Raw genomic sequence first — 17929 nt, forward strand, 5'->3', positions numbered from 1 at the left:
AGCAGTCCTTTCTTCTCAATAACCGCATCTCCGGCCTTTAGGCGTTAAGGCTGCCAGCAAATACAGGCAGCAAGTGTGGATTTGGGGATTGTTTTGGTAATAGCCGTGGGTTTTTTTGTTAGTTTGTTTTCTTAGAGTAGTTAAAACCTCCCTGGAGTCCGATCCCAGCCTCGGGGCTGCGCGGTTCCTCACAGCTTCGTGCCCGGCCCGCCCTCTGAGGGCTGCTGGAGCCGGGCGCGCGCTGTGCCGCCTGGGGGCGCTGTGTGCAGGGCGGGATCGGGGCTGAGCCCTCAGCGGCACGGAGCCGGGCAGGGCGGGCTGCGGGGACCGAGAGCGGAGTTGCTGCTTGGGGTTCCCTTCGGGTTAGTAATCGGGAGAGGGCGGCAGAGGGGGAAATATGGCTGTTTTAGTATTGAGAGTTGGAGTTTGCGATGATTTTGTATAAAAGTTGCAGGGGCAAATTGTATGTTACTTTGCAAAAGCGACAAGCCGTTGGCTTGTGAGCAGCTCAGCTCGGCCTCTTTCCACACGCGTGCGGGGCTGCCCGGCTGCCCCACACGGAGGCGGTGCGGGCTGCAGGGTCCCCCTGCCCACCATGTGCTTTTGGTGGCTTAAATGACCCAAAGAACTGAAAGAAATCCATCCGATAACAGGCGGCTCTTCTGCTCATTCTGCTGGTCCGTTAATAAGGGCGGGTGCCCCAGCACGGACCTTCCCCTGGGGATGCAGGGCGTCACGGACACAGTGCAGACAGCAGCGTTGTGTCAGAATTGTTAACGAGAACAGGTTTATTATCTCATATGTAACGCAGTAACGAGGGTTTCATAACTTAGTGTTTCATCAATAAATAATCAGCTTGCCCTGTACCACCCACAGCCCTGCAGGGGTAGGCCAGGTTCTAGGGAGAGCAGAGAGAAGCAAAAACCTGACTGGGTTCCGTGCAGAGAAGGCGGTGCTTCTCAAGCAGGTGTGTGCCCAGGTGTGAGCCCGGTCCTGCGGTGGGCTGCTGTGCAGGAGCCGGTGTCCACCTGGGCTGGGGTTTGGGAGCAGTAGAAGTGCTGAAGTTCTCGCTAGCTGGTCGCTCATTAACTCAAGTGATCTGTCTGAATCGAGCATTAACGTTAGGGCATTTTAAAAGTACATTAGGGCTTTTTCAAGTCGGTCCAGCACTGTGATGGCAAACTCCAGATGGATGAGCCAGTGAGGGAGCTGCAGAACCAAAGGCTGCCCCGGTGTTTCCTGTCAGTAGTTCTACACATGGAATCTTACGCCATTAGGAAACAGACTTGACATCACCTGGTTGTGCTAACTGTCCCTATAGTCTTTTGTATCTGTAAATATGAAATTGGCAGTATGGGCAGTAATGGTCTGCGTCCTTGAAGATCCTCACAAAGAAAGGTACAAAGCAACATCCAAAGCAGCACCTGTGGACAAAGAGGAGATTGGATGTGCATGGAATGAGTTGCTAACTTTTCCTTCTGTTGGCTTCATCTGTTTTTATTCCATCTGCCATATCACTTCATGAATCCACTTCTTTCCCAGGTTCTTTCAATTTTCTTCCCAAGTATTTATCTTTATTACTAACGTCTTGCGTGTTAGTCTTATTCTGTATTTATTTGTGGGTTGGACTTGATGATCTCTAGAGGTCCCTTCCAACCCCTACAATTCTGTGTTTCTGAGCCTGGTTCTAAATTATGGTAGGGAAGTGGACTATGTTGTACTAACTTTTACTTGTCTTACAAAGAGTAATAACATACTTGGTTAAATTTTTGGCAGCCATGATGACAGACTGACTTCCTAAGAAGTGGGGAAGAAGGGCAAACTGTCTACATAAGCATTAAGTAGAACTTAAATTGTATAGGACCTATATTTGCAACCTTCTGCTGTGAGGAATCTGCAGTGTATACAGAAAAGCTTACCCAACCATGCACAGGCTGGTGCAGAGGAGGTAGGACAGTTTGCCCAACCTGTAGGTGACCTGTGTGGTGATGTGCTGGCGGCAGGAAGGACATATTGTGGACGTTGGTCTGCTTGAGAAGATTCCTGCTACGATGATTGGAGGCTGAGACACCAGGTAGACTGAGTTTAAGAGGAAACAAGGAGCAGCAAGAGCAAAAAAAAAAAAAAGGGAAACCTTTTACAAGCCATCAATTCTTAATTGTATAATGTAGGTTCCTAAAATGACCAATCCAGAGCCACCTGCATTACTGTCATTGACTAAACTCATATTCATGAGAACTAATCGTAAGGACATACCCTGGGAGCTGTCAGTGGGAGACTCTGGACAGTCAGGCAGTCTCTGCTGCCTGGTGGTGACACTGGGAGTTTATCTTCTGATATTTAAAATACTGTAAAAATGCCTGTTCTACCTGAAGAGATCTGAAGGATATAGAGGGGCTTTCTGGATCTCCACTTACTACAAGAGATTCAAAAAAGTAGTTATTCTGTTATACAAATGTTGCCAGTCCGATGTCTCCGGTTAGGAAAATCTGTAACTTCTCTCATGTTTTTAATCTGGATTTGACTGTGTCGTATCTCATTGAGAAGTGTGCATACGTTGTAGCTGTGTGAAGGTGTTCTTTGGTTTTCCCAAGAATACCTTCTGTGAAAAATACCATCTTTTAAAATAAAAAATACCACCCTAAAACAAGTATAGGGTATGTTCAAATGGTAGCCTGAAACAAGTGGGGAAGTGAGAAAGTAGTGTCTTAAATAGGATATCTGATATCCTATTTTATCTCCTGAATTTGGGGATTTCAGAAAACAGCTGCATCTCCTTCTCCCTTGTAAGAGATGGTATCTGACTTTCTTTGAAGCCTTTCCTGATTGTCTCCTTTGAGCTCGTCCACTTACATAAAGGTGAGTACACCAGGAATGGTGAAATAAACTGGACTTAAAATCATTTGTTCTGAAAGCCCTCGCCACATAAAGAAATGAGTGCTCCTGCAGCCTGCCTGCTGCTGGGAAACAGGTCTGAGTCTGTCATCTTAGTTTGTCTTTAACATTCCTAGGGAAACTTTCCATCCTCTTAGACTGTGTTTAGGTAAGAAAACTCCATGTTTGTCGACTTTAAAACCAACAACATTCTGCTTTTGTTAGCAGTAGAGTTATGAACATTGTCAGAAACGCGGTCCCCTGGCACTTACCGGGCTGCTCGACAGTGGCTGTTTCTCGGTAGGAGTAAGGTGGGGGAGCAGGATATTCATAGCCCCCTAAGGGAAGAAGGACAGTAAGACATAACAGAGTGGTCAGCTGACCTCCCAGAAGGTCGGGCTGGGGCTGGGGTGGGCTGCTGCCTGGCAGGAGGGCCTGGTGTGAACCTCTGATGTACAGGATAGGGAACTGACACTATTGGTTTGATTCATGGGTTTTTAGAGCCAGAATAGCCTGCAGTGACTAGCTGGTCTCACTTTCTGAGCAATATCAACCAAGAAACCAAATCCTTTTCTCAATGCATAATTGCATCTGTTCTGGTATGACACTGGAATGGTGCTTGGTCTTATTTTAAAGGCTCCACTGGCTAAAGATCTGTAGTACCTCTAACTGGGTTCTTCCACTGATTACCACCCTTACTAATAATGTTTGGAACCTTTTTTTCCAGTCTGATTTTTTTTTTTTCCAGCTTCAAGCCAAGGAATTTCATCATACCTTTTGGTCTGCAGAAAAGACTTTTTTTCCTTCTGTTGTGGGGAAGGGAGTTGGGGAACTGGTGACTGTGTCACCTCGAGCATTTTCAGTTCTATTGCTAAGGATGCTCAGGCTGTTTGAGTGTGAAGTGAAATAAATGAATGTATAGAACCATTCAGGCAGCCAGCAGTAATGGATTTCCTCTGATTGTAGTACCACTGTGTTACGGCTTGGTGTGTTCCTGGGAAGGAGCTGCTTCCTTGTGGCCCTCTGCACACCTCAGTGTTAGATGTGTCGGGTGTCTGAGTGGCTCACAGGTGAGGTGTTTTGTCCCCAGCCTTGTGTGAGTTCCTCCGAGAGCTTAGAAGGAGGCCGGAGAGGTCTTTGTAAAGAAAAATGTGTGTGGACAGAGCTGATCAGGGTAAAGCACTCTGCAGCATGTCAAGTTTAGCAACCCTGTACTGCACCTTCTGACTTCCATTCTGGTTTCTTCTCCAGCCCTGTCTGGTGAATGGCAGTTTCCTCAATAGCAGGAAGGCTGACATCAGTGTATCTTTCAATGAGCATGAGTTCCAACAGGTAGAAGACAAAGGAGTATTGTGAGATACTTGCGTAGGTGTGGGAGCAATGCCTGGTGTCAAAGCAAAAGCCAACCCGGCAGCACAGCAGTCACTGAGCAGAGCTGCCAGCCCTTCAGCTGTGCCATCATCCCCCATGGGATGACGTGGGGAAGGGCTGCTTGTGCCCATGGGAACCAGGTGCTACACTGACTCAGCTAGGGAGGGAGGGCAGCTCTGGGCAGGAATGCAAGGGGAAAGGGCCAGTCCTCTGAAAAAGCAGATGGCAGGCTAAGCAGCACACAGCCAGGCCATTACAAAGTCTGCTGCCTGAACAATTGCTTGTTAGAAGCATCAAATCACTGTAGAGACATAACTGCAGCTCCAGTTAAGTGTTATTGTTGGTAGAATGAATAATTAAACCTTTTTTTTTTTTCTTTCCCATTTTAAGTGGTGTCCTTGCTAGGAGATCATACCAGCTTGCCCACTCCCAACCGTGGGTTTTATACACTGGCACAGGCACATTCTGAGCCCCTCATGTTGTGGTGTTGTGGCCAAGTCGGGCCCTTTATGAGCTGTTTGGGTTATGCTCCAGAAAACGACCATTGATGTTTGCCACACAGCCACCCAGAAGCGTGCTCTTTCCATCCACTCCCAGCAAAGGCTGCTTACCCCCTTGGCTGCAGTACTCAGGTGCAGAGGGTTCTTGGCGTGCTTCATACATAACCACGGGGATTTCCGCACATCCCTTCTCACTAGCCATCTCTGGAGTTCACCTGCCAAAAGCAGCACAAAATAACATCTACAGTCAGTGGCTCTCGCTCCCCTGTACGTGTCAATGCCTCCTTCTGTAACTCCTAGTTCTTACACTCAGATTTCACTTAGAGGAAAATTGGCAGTTCTCTTATTCTGGCTGTTTTATAGACTGCAGTACAGTCAGTTACTGTTACAGTTCCAGGTGAGGAGGATGAGGAGCAGCAGAAAATAGAATCTTACTTTATTTCTTTGTGTTGGAAAGCTGACAGCATTCACCCAGCAAGCATGCTATTTGGAGCACTCAAATTTGTGTCTGCAAGTGTTACTTTCACAGAAAAGTTAATGTGATTTTTTTCTGTGAATTGTCAAAATAATCAAGAGAGGGAAGGTTGCACTTCTGAACACCTGTGAAAACCCTTCGTGTGTCATTAAATCAGAGCATGCAGCTGTGCAACCTGTGGCAATTTGGATCTTTCAGCAGGTTATTGTGCAACCTCATCATCATCATTACCATGACCAGTCTTGTACTGTGAAACTATTGTCTCATCACTGGCATGACGGGCGTTTGTTGGTCAATATCATTATTAACTATGACTGCGCTACCCGAGGCTCTGAGCAGGATCAGGCCACAAAGTATGTGTGTGTTGCAGGTGTTAGTAGGCACTGTTCTTCACAGTCCAGGAGAGTGGGAGGAATAGGATACAGCTGGAGATATGTGTTGTATTGCTGTGAATAGAATGGTGCTAATTACTCTTAGCTATCCTTTGATCCACTATTAACTGGCTGATTAATGATTTGATAAACTAATGTTAACAGTAGGAATTGCTTTGCAGAAGAAAGTTATAGCTTTACATGAAGGTCAGCAAGGAAGGGTGATTTGGGGGAGGAAAGGAAGCAAAGATAGAATCACGGTTTGGGTTCAAAAGGACCTTAAAGCCCATTGAGACCAACCTCTGCCATGGGCAGGGACATCAGATTGCCCAGAGCCCTGTCCCATGTGACCTCAAACATTTCCAGCACCAGGGCATCCACAACTCTGAGCAGCCTGTTCTAGTGCCTCACCATCTTCATCATTCTCTTAGTTTAAAGCTATTTCCCCTTCTCTTGTCATCCAAACCTGGTTAAATGTCCCCCTGTCTTTCTTACTGCTACCCTTTAATATTGAAAGGCCACAAGGAGATCTCCCCAAAGCCTTTGCCAGACTAAACAAGCCCAGCTCCCTCAGCCTGTCTCCCAAGAGAGGTGCTCCAGCCCTAGGAGCACCCTTGTGGCCTCCTCTGAACCTAGCAAGTCCCTGTCCCTTTTGTGTTGGGTCTCTAGAGCTGAACACAGTGCTGCAGGTGGGGTCTCACAAGGGCAGAGGGGGAGAATCCCCTTCCAACAAGGAAGGATTGAGGATTGAGATGTCTGTGAGGAGCAAGTGAATGGGGGTGGTGAGGCTTAAGGTAACTCCTCCTTGCACCTTGCAGCCCAGCTATGTGTCTTGTGTTGCTGTGATGCAATAGTGAAGAATTATATTGTTAAGAGACAGTTGGATAAGTAAGTAGAGTCTGCAAAACATAATGCTCAGCAAGTCAGCACCAGCTGCCTGAGTATGTGAGGTCAAACTAGAGGAGTATGGAGACTTGTGAACAAGGCAAGATGATCTCAGCAGGTCTGTTTTCAGGTTGTGTTGGAGGGCCGTGGATAGGGGGGAGTGTAGAAAGGGGTGGGGGAGGAGGTCAGCAGTGGTGACATAAAGCAGCAGTCCTAGGGAGGAAGAAAGAAGGAATTTAAAAGAATTTCACAGGTCTGGATGAATGGGACATGATGTGGAAGACAGTAGCAGAATGAATAGTAAAGGTAATAAGTGGGATGGCATAGAAAAAGAAATCATAAATAAAGCATAGGCCTTGTTAAGGCTGAGGAAGTTGGAGCACATGGCTCAGATATGGATTATTTAGGCAGGATTGGGAAAAGTGTATTTCAGTGTGCTCGGTGTAAAGAAGCTAAAAGACTGGAAATGTTAGATGTGTTAATAGGGCGTTGGTGAAGCTTCATGAGGATCCCACGGAGAAGAAAAAAGCTGAGAATCAAGAGGTCATGGGTAAGGTGGCACAATGAGAGCCAAGGAAGGGAAATGAACTGTAGGGAAGAATATCTCAATAGTAACTGCGATAATAGACAAATGGGCCTTAGCCAGTGTTGATGACCATGGGCTGTTTCTTTGGGATGAGCATCAGTGGACAAATGTATAAGGAGCGTCTTCAAGTTTTTTGGCTTATTGCTATCCTGGCACTTAAACAGCGTATGGTAAATACTGGGTGGTGTAATTTCTGGTGACACTTCTGCTGAATTAATCTCACTCACTGTAAAACAGGAAAAAGAAGAAAAGGATTTTGAATTTCATCCGGTGACTGTAGGCCCAGGCAAAAGGAGGGAATGATAATAATGGTTAACGTAGCGAGAGCATTGCAAGTTAACAGCTGAATGCAAGCAAACACTGACTAATCCTTGCTCCACCCAGTGAGGTGTTAATGTAATAGCGCCGGTAAATGTACAGGGCAGGAGGTGCAGAAGAAAAGCCAGTGACTTCAGTGGATCAGCGGCAGAGCCAGGAATGGTGTGGGGGTCCTCATTTGTGTTGGGTCTGCTGAAGCTATGGAACCCTGAAGCTGTGGGCCATAAGCTGCTGCTAAGGCTGGTACCCTGGATTTGGGTTGCTTTCAGCCTTTTATTTGCTGTTCTAACAGTGCTGCATGTTGGGATTGACAGCTCAGCTGCCCCAGAGGAGGTGAGCCAGGAGTGGGATTTGACCCTTGCAGGTCCATTCCAGCTTGAGGCGTTCTGTGATCCCCAGCTGATGCAGGAGCTGCTTCAGCCCTCCTGCCAGGAGGCACAGAGCTTGGGTAGCCTTGGGATTGAGTGCTGTGAGTATGGAGTTCCAGGAAGAGCGTTCCTTGGAGGGTTTTCCACAGCTCAGTAGGCCCTTATGTTCAGCATGTGCTCTCAGCTCAGCTGCTGCTGTGCCTGTGATGTCTGAGAGCACACTGGGACTGTGAACACCCACATCTGGTGTTACTGCCGTGCATTAGAGCTAGAACCTTTCCTTTCTCAGAGGTGATAATCTGCTGGAGATGTGGGAGAGAATGGGCAGCGTTAGGAGCACTGAGGGAGAAAATGGCAAGAACTGTCAGGCAGTGACTCCTGAAGAGCAGAAAGTGTCCTATAAGCTCCCTTCCAGAAACTAGCAGCGTGCAGTTGGCCCACACTAGATGCCAAGGAGGTGATGTGAGTCGTCCTGTCTGCAGTCACAGTGAGCAAAGAGAGCTCTCTAACAGAGCAGAGCAGAGCCCCGTGCTCTCCTGGCATGGGTGCTGGGTTTATCTAGAGCTCTCAAGGTCAGCTCAAGCAATTACAAACTACTTGATTTGCAGGCAGGAACGTACAGTCACAGGGATGCAGAAGCAAGTCTGTGCTTTCTCTCTTGTCTCAGTCTCTTCTGCATATGGGTAGAGTCAGTTTGCACTGGGAAATAAAGTGTGTTTTAAATTCAGCATATTTTAAAATTATGAAATAGAGAAAGCAAATCACACCTTGAGGCATATACACAAAGACCCAGTTCAGAGAATGCAAGGTGCGAGGTGTTTATGTTTTAGGATGACGTGTCCTAGAGGAGGATAGGCAACAGCAGTTTCCATCGTCCTCCTCTGGGCTCACTGCAGCCCTCAGTCCTGGTGTGCACAGTGGCATTCGTTGAGCTGAGCAAAGCTGCTGAACTGCAGAATTCCATGGCAGGGCTCTGCTCTCCAGCACTCACCCACACCTCTGCACGTTCCTCCCAGACATCCCCAATGGCTACATAATGCCTAGTTCAGTATGCATGCCCAGGTGCCATTGGTGCTGTACAGAGGGAAGATGAAGGCACACGGAGGACAATCTTTTCAGGAATCCTAAGAGATTTGCCAGTCAGCCTTCTGTGTATGGTCAAAGTAGTTGTAATGAGAACAGACTTTCTCCTTCTCCGTGGTTTGTCAGTTGTTGCATGTTTGTAGTGATGGGCAGACAGTCCTGTGTATGCAAGTCAGTCATTTTTTTGTCTTTCTAAAGTGTTCTTTGCAGTTTGATTTCAATTTTGAGAGGATTATGCTTTTCCTACAAGCACCTCTCCTAAGGTGACATTGTGGCAGTTGAAAGGGAAGTATTTGTGAGACTGGAGGGCCCCATGGGATTCATGTCTGTTTCAGTCCGGGTGCAGCTCAGCAGAACATAAACTGGGAGGTACTGAAGACTGATTCAGAAATATCATTGCGTGAGTGCTGTATATGTTTGCTTTGTAAGTATGAGCCTGTGCTGCTGATGTGTTTACGAATTGATTTGAGGAGCTGTAGTTTGCTGCAGTACGGATTCTTCTCCGTTGAGATTCAGAAATTCTCGTGTGAGAGGAGGCAGGTGGGATTTGGCAGGGGTGCATTTGCTACGTAGCTTTTCCTGTGTCTCTGTTCTGTTGCGGTTCTTTGTCAGCAGAGGATTGGCCTGATTAAAGCGTGATGTGGCACTTTGGTGAAAACTGATCAAGATTTTCTAATCCCTTTTGTATTTAAGGGAGGCTTTTTTAGCAAGAAGGTTCATTGTTAGTCTCATGCTGCAGGCTCCAAATGAGGTTTCCAAAATGCTTCCAGGAGCACTTAGTGATGCTGGCCTGCTTCTATTCCAGCTGAAGTGGTGCTTCTCCCAGGAGGTGGTTGTGGATGTAACATCACAGAGTGCCTGGTGCTGCTCCTGGGGGCAGCAGAGGAAGTGTAGATAGGGAAGAGCTGGATGTTGTAAGAGAGGAGCTAACGTTGCAGAGAGCTGTCCCTGTGCTCTGTCTGTACCACGCTGGCATTAAGCACTTGGATCGGTACCGCGTCATCTGGCAGGAGGCTGTCATCTTTGGCTATCACATCGTGTACCAGGATGGCATCCAGAATCTTAGGCAGGACAGGAAGCAGTGGCTGCACGAGGAAAATGTTGGATGTCTCTTCCAGCTCCAGCTTATGTCAGAGTGTGATTTGACATCGACTTCAGTAACAGCCAGTTCAGGGCCAGGGCAAAATGGGATGCGGAATTTGGTGGGGAGCGTTCTGTGATTCGGGTATTTGAAGAAAGCAGTGTAATTCATTCAGAAGTTTTGTGTTTTGGAATATTAAAATACTTCAGGAATTGATCTGCAGATTTCATGAATGCTTGGAGGTCCAGCAGTGATCTGATGGTTTTTAGGATAGTAGCCGAAAGATCAGTCTGTAGTGATCATTACAGTGTAATGTGCTCTTGCTGTCCTGCCATTGCTAGTTCAGTGTGTTTTGTGGGCATTCAGCCCTTCCAGCTGCTTTTATGAAACAACTTTGATTTCTACTATTGTAAGGAGTGACCATCAAATACCATTGCTGGCATGCACTTGCATCTGTGGCTTGGATAACATTGGGTGCATCTGTTTTATTTTACTGAAGCAGTTATTTCTCATTTTCATTCAGCAATGAAATGCTGAATTCCTCAATGGAGAGGTCTTTTCTCATTAGCCCCGAGTTTGTTGCTTATGGTAACATTTGCAATGTGCTGAGACTTTTCAGATGTTCAGGAAGGAATAGCACAGATAAACAAAGAGCTGCGGGGCAGCATCCAGGTGTGTGTTTATTCGTGTTTTTAAAATAGAAACTCAAGACAGGACAGCAGGCAGCAAACTAAAAGCTGGACATTAAGAAGTATTCAGCGTGCCTGAATCAGCATCCTGCCAGCAAACTCAATGAAGGGTGCTCGGCAGCCACTGTGGTACCCCGCTGCCATCTCCAAGTTCTTCAGGCTCCCAGTTTTTAAGCACGTATCCGGCTACCAGCTTCCTTTTTCAAATGGAGAGGGTGTGCCAATGGGGGATTCAACTGAATCTCATCTGCGGTTCTTGTGAACTCTTTCCTTGGTTGCACTGACTTGTCTGTTGGCTGCATTGGCTCACCAGCTGATGTGTGAGGTCACTGCTTCCAAGGGTCGGCTCAAGAAGCTGCTTGTTCATCTGTTGAAGTCATTGGGATGATTTTGTCATTGGCCCGGAGAGCTGGGCAGGAGCCTCCCCTCACGCTTACAGGGTGGTACTGATGTGCAATGAACCCAAGGCACTGTGGCTTAAATGGCAGTTGAGAGCACAGTGAGAACAAGCACTTTCGTTAACAAAATTAGGAAGAAGCATTTACTGAGGAGTGAAGTGCTGGTGAGCTGAGCTCTCTTCAGAAAGAGCTCTTTGCTTTCTCCAGTTTGGTGCAAATGTGTTGTCATTCGTGATGTTGTAAAAGGTGACAAAAATGCAAAGAGATTTGGAAGGTTTGTTGTTGTTGCTATCATTAATAATAATAATAATCCAGCACAACCCAGGGTGTGTGTTTGCTGCAGCATGCAGCTGAAGGGCTGGTTCCTGGCTGCTGGCCCTGAGCAGGCAGCTGCACACTTGGGTGTTCAAATAGCAGCTTGGCCCGGCCTACGTGGACCCATAGAGCTGCTGGCTGGGCAGGAACTCCATACATTTTCCAGTCCTATCCCAGTCAGACTTCGTTGGGTTATTCCTTCATCAAGGGAGTTCTACTCTATAATTTAGTACATCTTTTGCTCCTGCTGCTCACAGCACTATGCAAGCTTGTTGTGTCCTCACTTCTGGACAGTGAATTATTATTAGTTCTGGACAGAAGTGACCAGATGAGCTCTGTCCTCAGCCTGTAGAATAGTGTGAATGTCTGCTTATATTTAGGGGAAATGCTGTCTTTAATAGAATCAAAAGTACTTTGTCCACTTCCACGGCCACGTCATGCCAATGACTTGCATTTACACTGTGTTTCTTTGTCCTCTGATGTCTCTCTGTACTGAGGAGCTCCCAGCTGTAGCTGCATTTCCCGATAGTATTCTCTAAACGTACTGCTTCGAGCAGTGCAGTAGGCAGCAATTCAGTCACAGCAGTTCCCCAGGTTTTCTCACTCTGTGCAACAGATTTTCTGCTTCCCGACATTCATGTCTTCATTCATACGTTTTTTTGCCACTCCCACATTTCTGTCAAAACTACTAATTAAAATACTAAATAAGCTCTGTCACTGATTTCTGTGTGAACCTTTGATGTAAACCAGATATATCCCTTAATACCTGCTCCTTAATTTGCTGTTTGAAGCACAATGCCTTGCCTTCACAGGCCAGCTTCACTCACATTTAAAGGGCCTCTGTTCTGAAGGACGAGGAGATTTGGGCCACGGGATTGCATTAAAACGTCTCCCTCCCTAATTACTGTTTCAAAAATAGAGTGCTAACCACGAAAAGGAAGTACTGGCCCATGGTTCATGCATTAACCTGGGCTGAGGGGAAATAAAGGACAGTTTCAGATCCTGTTCTACAACAGTGACGATGAGCAAATTAATTACTCTTTGTTTTGCATAGAGAGACACTGTATCAAGAAGGCACTGTGACCATTCTGCAGTGACATGGTCCAAACTTGGCTGTGGCCAAGCAGCAGAGTATGGAGTCTATGCCAAGTTTAGATTCCTTCTTTGTCCTCCATTAACACCATTTTCTCTTTCACATTTCCTTCTAGATGTGTGAAATGAGGGCAGCCTTATACAATTGCTTTCGGCACTTCATCGTTACCTGAATATTTGATGATATTGCATCTTTTCATTGGATTCTTTTATGGATTTACATTCTCTTACTGACAGCACTAAAGCACAGGTAGCTGGCATTTCATTTATAACCAAATAAAAACAATGTCCATAGCTTGTCCTTCAACTGAAAACTGATAGGACAGCATAAATAACGTGTCATGTAGCATCTGGACCTGGTCTGACAACTCTTACAAAGTTATTATGGATAACGTTAATTTGAGGAAAGCAGGTGTGTGCTCTGCTGTTGTGCGTGACGTAAGTCCGATGGTGCATCAGTTTGACTTTCTGTTCTTATTATTGTTCTCATCTTTACCTTATCAGATTATTTTCCTGTTTTCCATCTTTGGTTGGTTCTAGGAAATAAGCAAAGTACCCTAAGAACAATCTTTGCCTCCAGATTTCCAAAGCTTGGAGAAGCCTGACCGCTCAGTCACAGAGTTAACATTTACAGTCAAGAGCCACAGCTGTCACACTCTGAGCTCCCTATCTGTCTCGGTCCATGCCATATCCCTTTCTGTATTTTGTAAGGAATAGTATTGGTTCAGAGTAATTAGAAAGCTCTTACCTTTAGGTAACTCTGGTGAATTCTGGGAGCAGAAATGCTTCAAAAGCTGATCAGTTCATCCACGTCTTTCCAATGCACTTGTGTCTAGGAAAGGAAGCAGCACACACGACCAGTGACATGACTTGCCACTGTGCCTCAGTAATGTATCTGGCTGAAGAAGCCAGCAAGTCAGGTTAGTAGCTGGTGTGTAATTATCACAGCCTACAGCTCACACCTGCTGTGCCACAGGAATGTGGTGTGACAGGCTCGCACTGGAGTATTTCCCAGATAGTTTTCTAACATCACATAAATTTTACTTCATGCTATCCTGAAACCTAGATGTAGACAACTAGAAGCTTGGGAATAACTTGGGGGCAATGGAGAGAAGTGTATAACCTAACCCATCACCCTTATATACCTAACCATCACAGGGACTTATAAAGCCATAGGTGCTGTTGAATCTGGGACTCTGACATTTTGTTCTTGATGTCAGAGATTATTTTCAGTTCCTGACTGATAAAGTCTTTATGCTTAGATCAGCAAATGTTTCTGTGCAGGGTAATAGCCATTGACACTGCAGCTATGGTCTTGATGACTAGGTTTGTGGCTGAAGTTGACTTTTTGTCAAAGCAGTGCTTTATCCCAGTGGTGGGGTGACCTTGTCTGGCCACCAGACCCCCACCCAGCCGCCTTCCCCTTCTCAACTTGTCATTGGTTACAAGTAAGATGGAAATGCTTGTGGGCTGAGATAAAGACAGGAAGATTGCTTGCTGAATATTTTCATAAGCAAAACAGACTTGACCTGGGGAAAATTAATATATTGCCAATTAAAACAGATTTGGATGGTGAGACTGGCTGAAGTTGAAAACATGTCTTCACCCTCTCTTTCTCCACAGGCTCGATCTCACATCTTCACTCCCAGCTCTTCTCTCTCCTCCTCACCCTGAGCAGCACTGGGCAGCAGGGAATGGCAGCTTCTGGGTAGCCCATAACAGTTTTACTTATCCCAGATTTCAGCTTCTTCAACATCCTTTCACCAGCTATTGTAGGTATCCACTACAGCAATACCTTTTGACATTTAACTTCATGTATGTCTTCCCATTAAATACAAACATCTCCATTTTTACAATTTTTAGTCATGCACATGGAAGTGATCTTTATTCTTCAGTGTCACTGACCACTGAGCCCTGAGAAATAAAACCTTCCTTAAGATGTCAAAATAATACATCTCCTCTGAGCATTTCCATTTCAATAAAGTAGCATTTTAATGTCTGCATTCAAATTTAATTGTGCAATAATACTATTACCGATCTGTTATTCCTTTTACATGAAGAGAATGAAGGAGTGAATAACGTGCTTGACATCACGCAGGAAACCTGTGAAAGAGCGAAGATTTGAAATGCAAATATAATAGGATTAGCCAAGGTTAATGTCTGCCATCCCTTCCCATTTTGAATTTAGCCTAGAGACAAAGCTTATCAGGGGTGTCTGCCATTGTTCTGGTGGTGGTTAAATGTAGTTCACAGCTCACGGGTAGTGCTGAAAGTGCTGAGACTTCATTCTTGACAACGAAGAGCAAGAACGCTGCACCTAGTCCTTTGGGTCCAGCTGAGAGAGGCAGGTGATGTGCTTCCACATGAACATCAGCCATTAACAGCAAATCGTCTGTTACCAACAAAAAATCTCAGTTTCCAAGACTTTCCAAGATCCAGTGAGGCAAGGAGCATGAAAACCTGGAGTGCTCAGCACTTCACTCTGTTTTTCCTTCACCTGTTGACAGTTTCTGAGCTGTACCTTAGTTGCAAAACAATTCTGCTAATCATTGTACATTCTGGACCATTAGAGGTTGGGGTTTCCTGCCCTACTGCAGCCTTTTCTTTGGGGAGGTTTTGTCCAGAGGTCAGGCAGACGGCCTAATTTGAAGTGGCAATGCGAATCCGCAGGGAAAAGTGGGTGTGTTGTGTTCTGGATGCTGGGAGTGCTGCAGATGGGCTCCTGTTGAGGAGAAGCCATTGCACTAAGCAGTCCTGCAGTGCACTTGGAAGAATTACTGAGATGTTCATACCTGGGGAGCCATAGCTGCTTTATTTCTGCTCAGAACGTCACTTGCTAAGGCCAGAGCACCCTGTGTGCAGATGGATGATCATACATCGGTGCACGCTGCTGCCTGCCATCCCGTACTTCTCACCACAGCTACTGATCGCTGCCAAGTGAACCTCGTCCCTATACGTCAGGTAGGATCTGAGAACACTGATGTGTTTCTTCCCCTGTTGCAGGGGAAGGGCAGGACCTGGGCTCTTAGCTGGGGCTGACCCAGCACAGACTCTCCCTTTACATGTCTCTGCGCTTTCTGTGTCATGCAGATGCAGTCCTTAACAACTCATTGCTCCTGTGAGATGTAGACACTGGCATAATGTTTTCAGTCACCAGTTGCTTCGAACTTTTCAGTTACAGATCCATCTGTGGACAGGTGATACTCTGCTGGCACACCAGAGACGTTTGTAAGTTTTTCTTGGAAGCACCTTGTTTGTTTTCACTCATAACATGCTTTGCACTGGCAAAAATCAAGAATGGAGGAGTGATGTTGATCAGCAAGTAATGAAATGAATGAAAATAGGAAGGGTAATGAGCCTTCAGAAACTTTACCTGGCTTATGAATGCAGGACTCTAAGAACAACACAGAATGTTACAGAATATGGAGAATATATCATCAAATACATGTGAAAGTATTTATATCTGTACAGGTGAGTGTCCTGCTGGCACTAAAAAGGCATCGAATGTGCACCTGACTTTTTAGGGGTCCCACACAAGAGCTCACCTGTCTGTACAGGGAGAGCTGGATTAGGCTGGCAGTGACTGCATGTTCACACTGCAACATACCATTCATTACAGAGCTGTTCTAGGATCTAGTGAAAACACTCTGTGTGAAGAAAGATACAGATCTGAACCTCAGCAATAGTTTGAGTGTGCACGTGTGAATAGAATAAAAAGCCATGGATACCAAAAGGTGCCTATGTTACTCTTGGTTTTAATAGCATGTGAGACGAGAGGGGAGGAATGGCTACCAGGATGCGTGCTGTAGAGGCTGTCTGTGCAGGATTCCTTGCTTCCCCTTCCTGCTCCTGCCCAGGTCTGTGGGGAGCCTGGGGGATACTTGGCACAGACTGGGTTTTTTTTTGGCTCATGCAGACTTTTGATCAAGTAGGCAAAGACTTGGTTTTAGGATGGCTGTAGTTGGTTATCAAATTCAAACTTGCATGGCAGGATATTGGGAAACTATGTATTTTAAATAAAATGCTTTTTCTCTAAACATATTGTGTGTTCTGAAGGGCACAAAGTTTAGATTTAGCTGCAGTCCCACTCTTGTTGTTTGCATATACAAATGTTAGCTTAGTAATTATGTACATTCTTCATGTTTGTTGTGAAGATGGTAATCACTAGCCCTGAAATCGTTCACTCCTTGCTTCTCAGTGACTGCACATTGCAGTCAGAGACACCACCTCTAAGAAGGACATGGCTATGTGGAGAAGGGGCTCATTTCTCTGGGGAGGGGTGTGTTTCCTTGCCCCTTTTTCACCCCTGAAGACCAGAGGGGAAAAAAGCAGTGAAACCCTGAGCTCTTCCAAAAATGCTCACGCACAAGAAATTCTTACTGTGGTACAGGATGGCTTAAGTGCTGAAATATTTAGGACAACTTCAATGCCTAACGTGCTGTCGAGCTGATGCTTATGAAAGAACCTGATGCTGTTTCAGCTCCTGGGGCTGTTTCCAGGCATATAGGAGCCAGGCACTCACTCTAAAGATGGATCTGTTTATCCTCTTCCAAGTGGCTCTTGGCTTCTGTGTGTTCTCGCATTTGCAGCCTTTATTGCAGGTGGGATGGGAGGACACAAAGATGCCCTTTTTTTCCTTCCATGCCTGCCTCCCTCACTGCCGTAGGCACCCACTGATCTCCTGATGGTTCTTCAGTCTGTGGGGGAAGTGAATGATATTGAACCTTTGTTTACCTGCATGTTGTTGGATTTCTTTTGCAATCTTAATTGCGCTGTTTATTCTAAGAGTGTAATACTTGGCAAAGGGGAAGATTGTATCAGTCCACTGAATAAGTATGTCAATCCCCTGAATATCCTGTATACTATCAGGGGAAAACAAGGATGTAATAACCATTATAAGTGAGTCCATCAGAGCTGATTGCTTTCTCTATCATCAGAAAAGATTGTTTCATGTTGTTGTGTGTAGGAGCTACACTGACATTTATTTGGATTTCTCCCCCACCCTCATTTTTGCTTGCAGTCTTTCATGTGATGGGACAATTGAATTCGAGATTGTTTTTAATGTGCGCAGTTCATTACCCTAGATCTGACTGTAGAGGTTGTTAGCGTGCAGTTAAGATCAGAGGGATCACTGTACGTGATACAGGCTGTAAAGCCTCACCCAGGTGTTCCTGCAGAACTGCTGGTGGAGCCAGAGCACTTCTGGTACTGAGCCCTGCGCAGGCGTGTAAGGCATCGCCATGGGGAAGTTGCCCCAGTGAAAGATCTAGCCCAGGGCTGAGAGCATCCCAGGGATGCACACAGGATAGAGCACACACCAGCTGCACTGAGCCTTTGCTGGGTTAGGACAGTTGTCTTGCTTTTTCCAGGCCTTGCTCAGGTCGTGTATGAGAGCAGAGTGAGACACAGGGGCATTTTCTGTATCCACTGACTTGAGAAGGGCCTTAACCAGCTCCTTATACTGTGCTCCTAACCTTGCAGGTGGATGAAGTTGTGAGATGTGTTCTTCCTTTTGCTCCCTTC

At 46.0% G+C, this 17929-nt stretch overlaps 1 protein-coding gene across 1 annotated transcript; it reads right to left on the reverse strand.

The window, feature by feature from the left end:
- Nucleotides 1-759: 759 nt before the first annotated feature.
- LOC107054634 (lipopolysaccharide-induced tumor necrosis factor-alpha factor homolog) lies at nt 760-13313 on the reverse strand. Its single transcript, XM_015294586.4, has 5 exons — nt 13155-13313; nt 4857-4960; nt 3147-3212; nt 1920-2079; nt 760-1424 (listed from the first exon to the last, which is right to left on the reverse strand). Exons 2-5 carry the CDS (start codon nt 4945-4947, stop codon nt 1316-1318), a joined length of 426 nt encoding a protein of 141 aa, XP_015150072.1. The 5' UTR covers nt 4948-4960; nt 13155-13313; the 3' UTR covers nt 760-1315.
- Between the last annotated feature and the right edge of the window lie 4616 nt (nt 13314-17929).

This window comes from Gallus gallus, chromosome 14, assembly GCF_016699485.2.
Source record: "Gallus gallus isolate bGalGal1 chromosome 14, bGalGal1.mat.broiler.GRCg7b, whole genome shotgun sequence".
Taxonomy (NCBI): Eukaryota; Metazoa; Chordata; class Aves; order Galliformes; family Phasianidae; genus Gallus; species Gallus gallus.

Coding starts and splice junctions, on each gene's coding strand:
- LOC107054634 (XM_015294586.4), bottom strand. CDS start 4,947: ATGGCTAGTGAGAAGGGATGTGCGGAAATCCCCGTGGTTATGTATGAA. Junction 3,213..4,856: donor TGAGTACTGCAGCCAAGGGG/GTAAGCAGCCTT, acceptor TTCTTCCCTTAG/GGGGCTATGAATATCCTGCT. Junction 2,080..3,146: donor AGCCACTGTCGAGCAGCCCG/GTAAGTGCCAGG, acceptor TCTTAAACTCAG/TCTACCTGGTGTCTCAGCCT.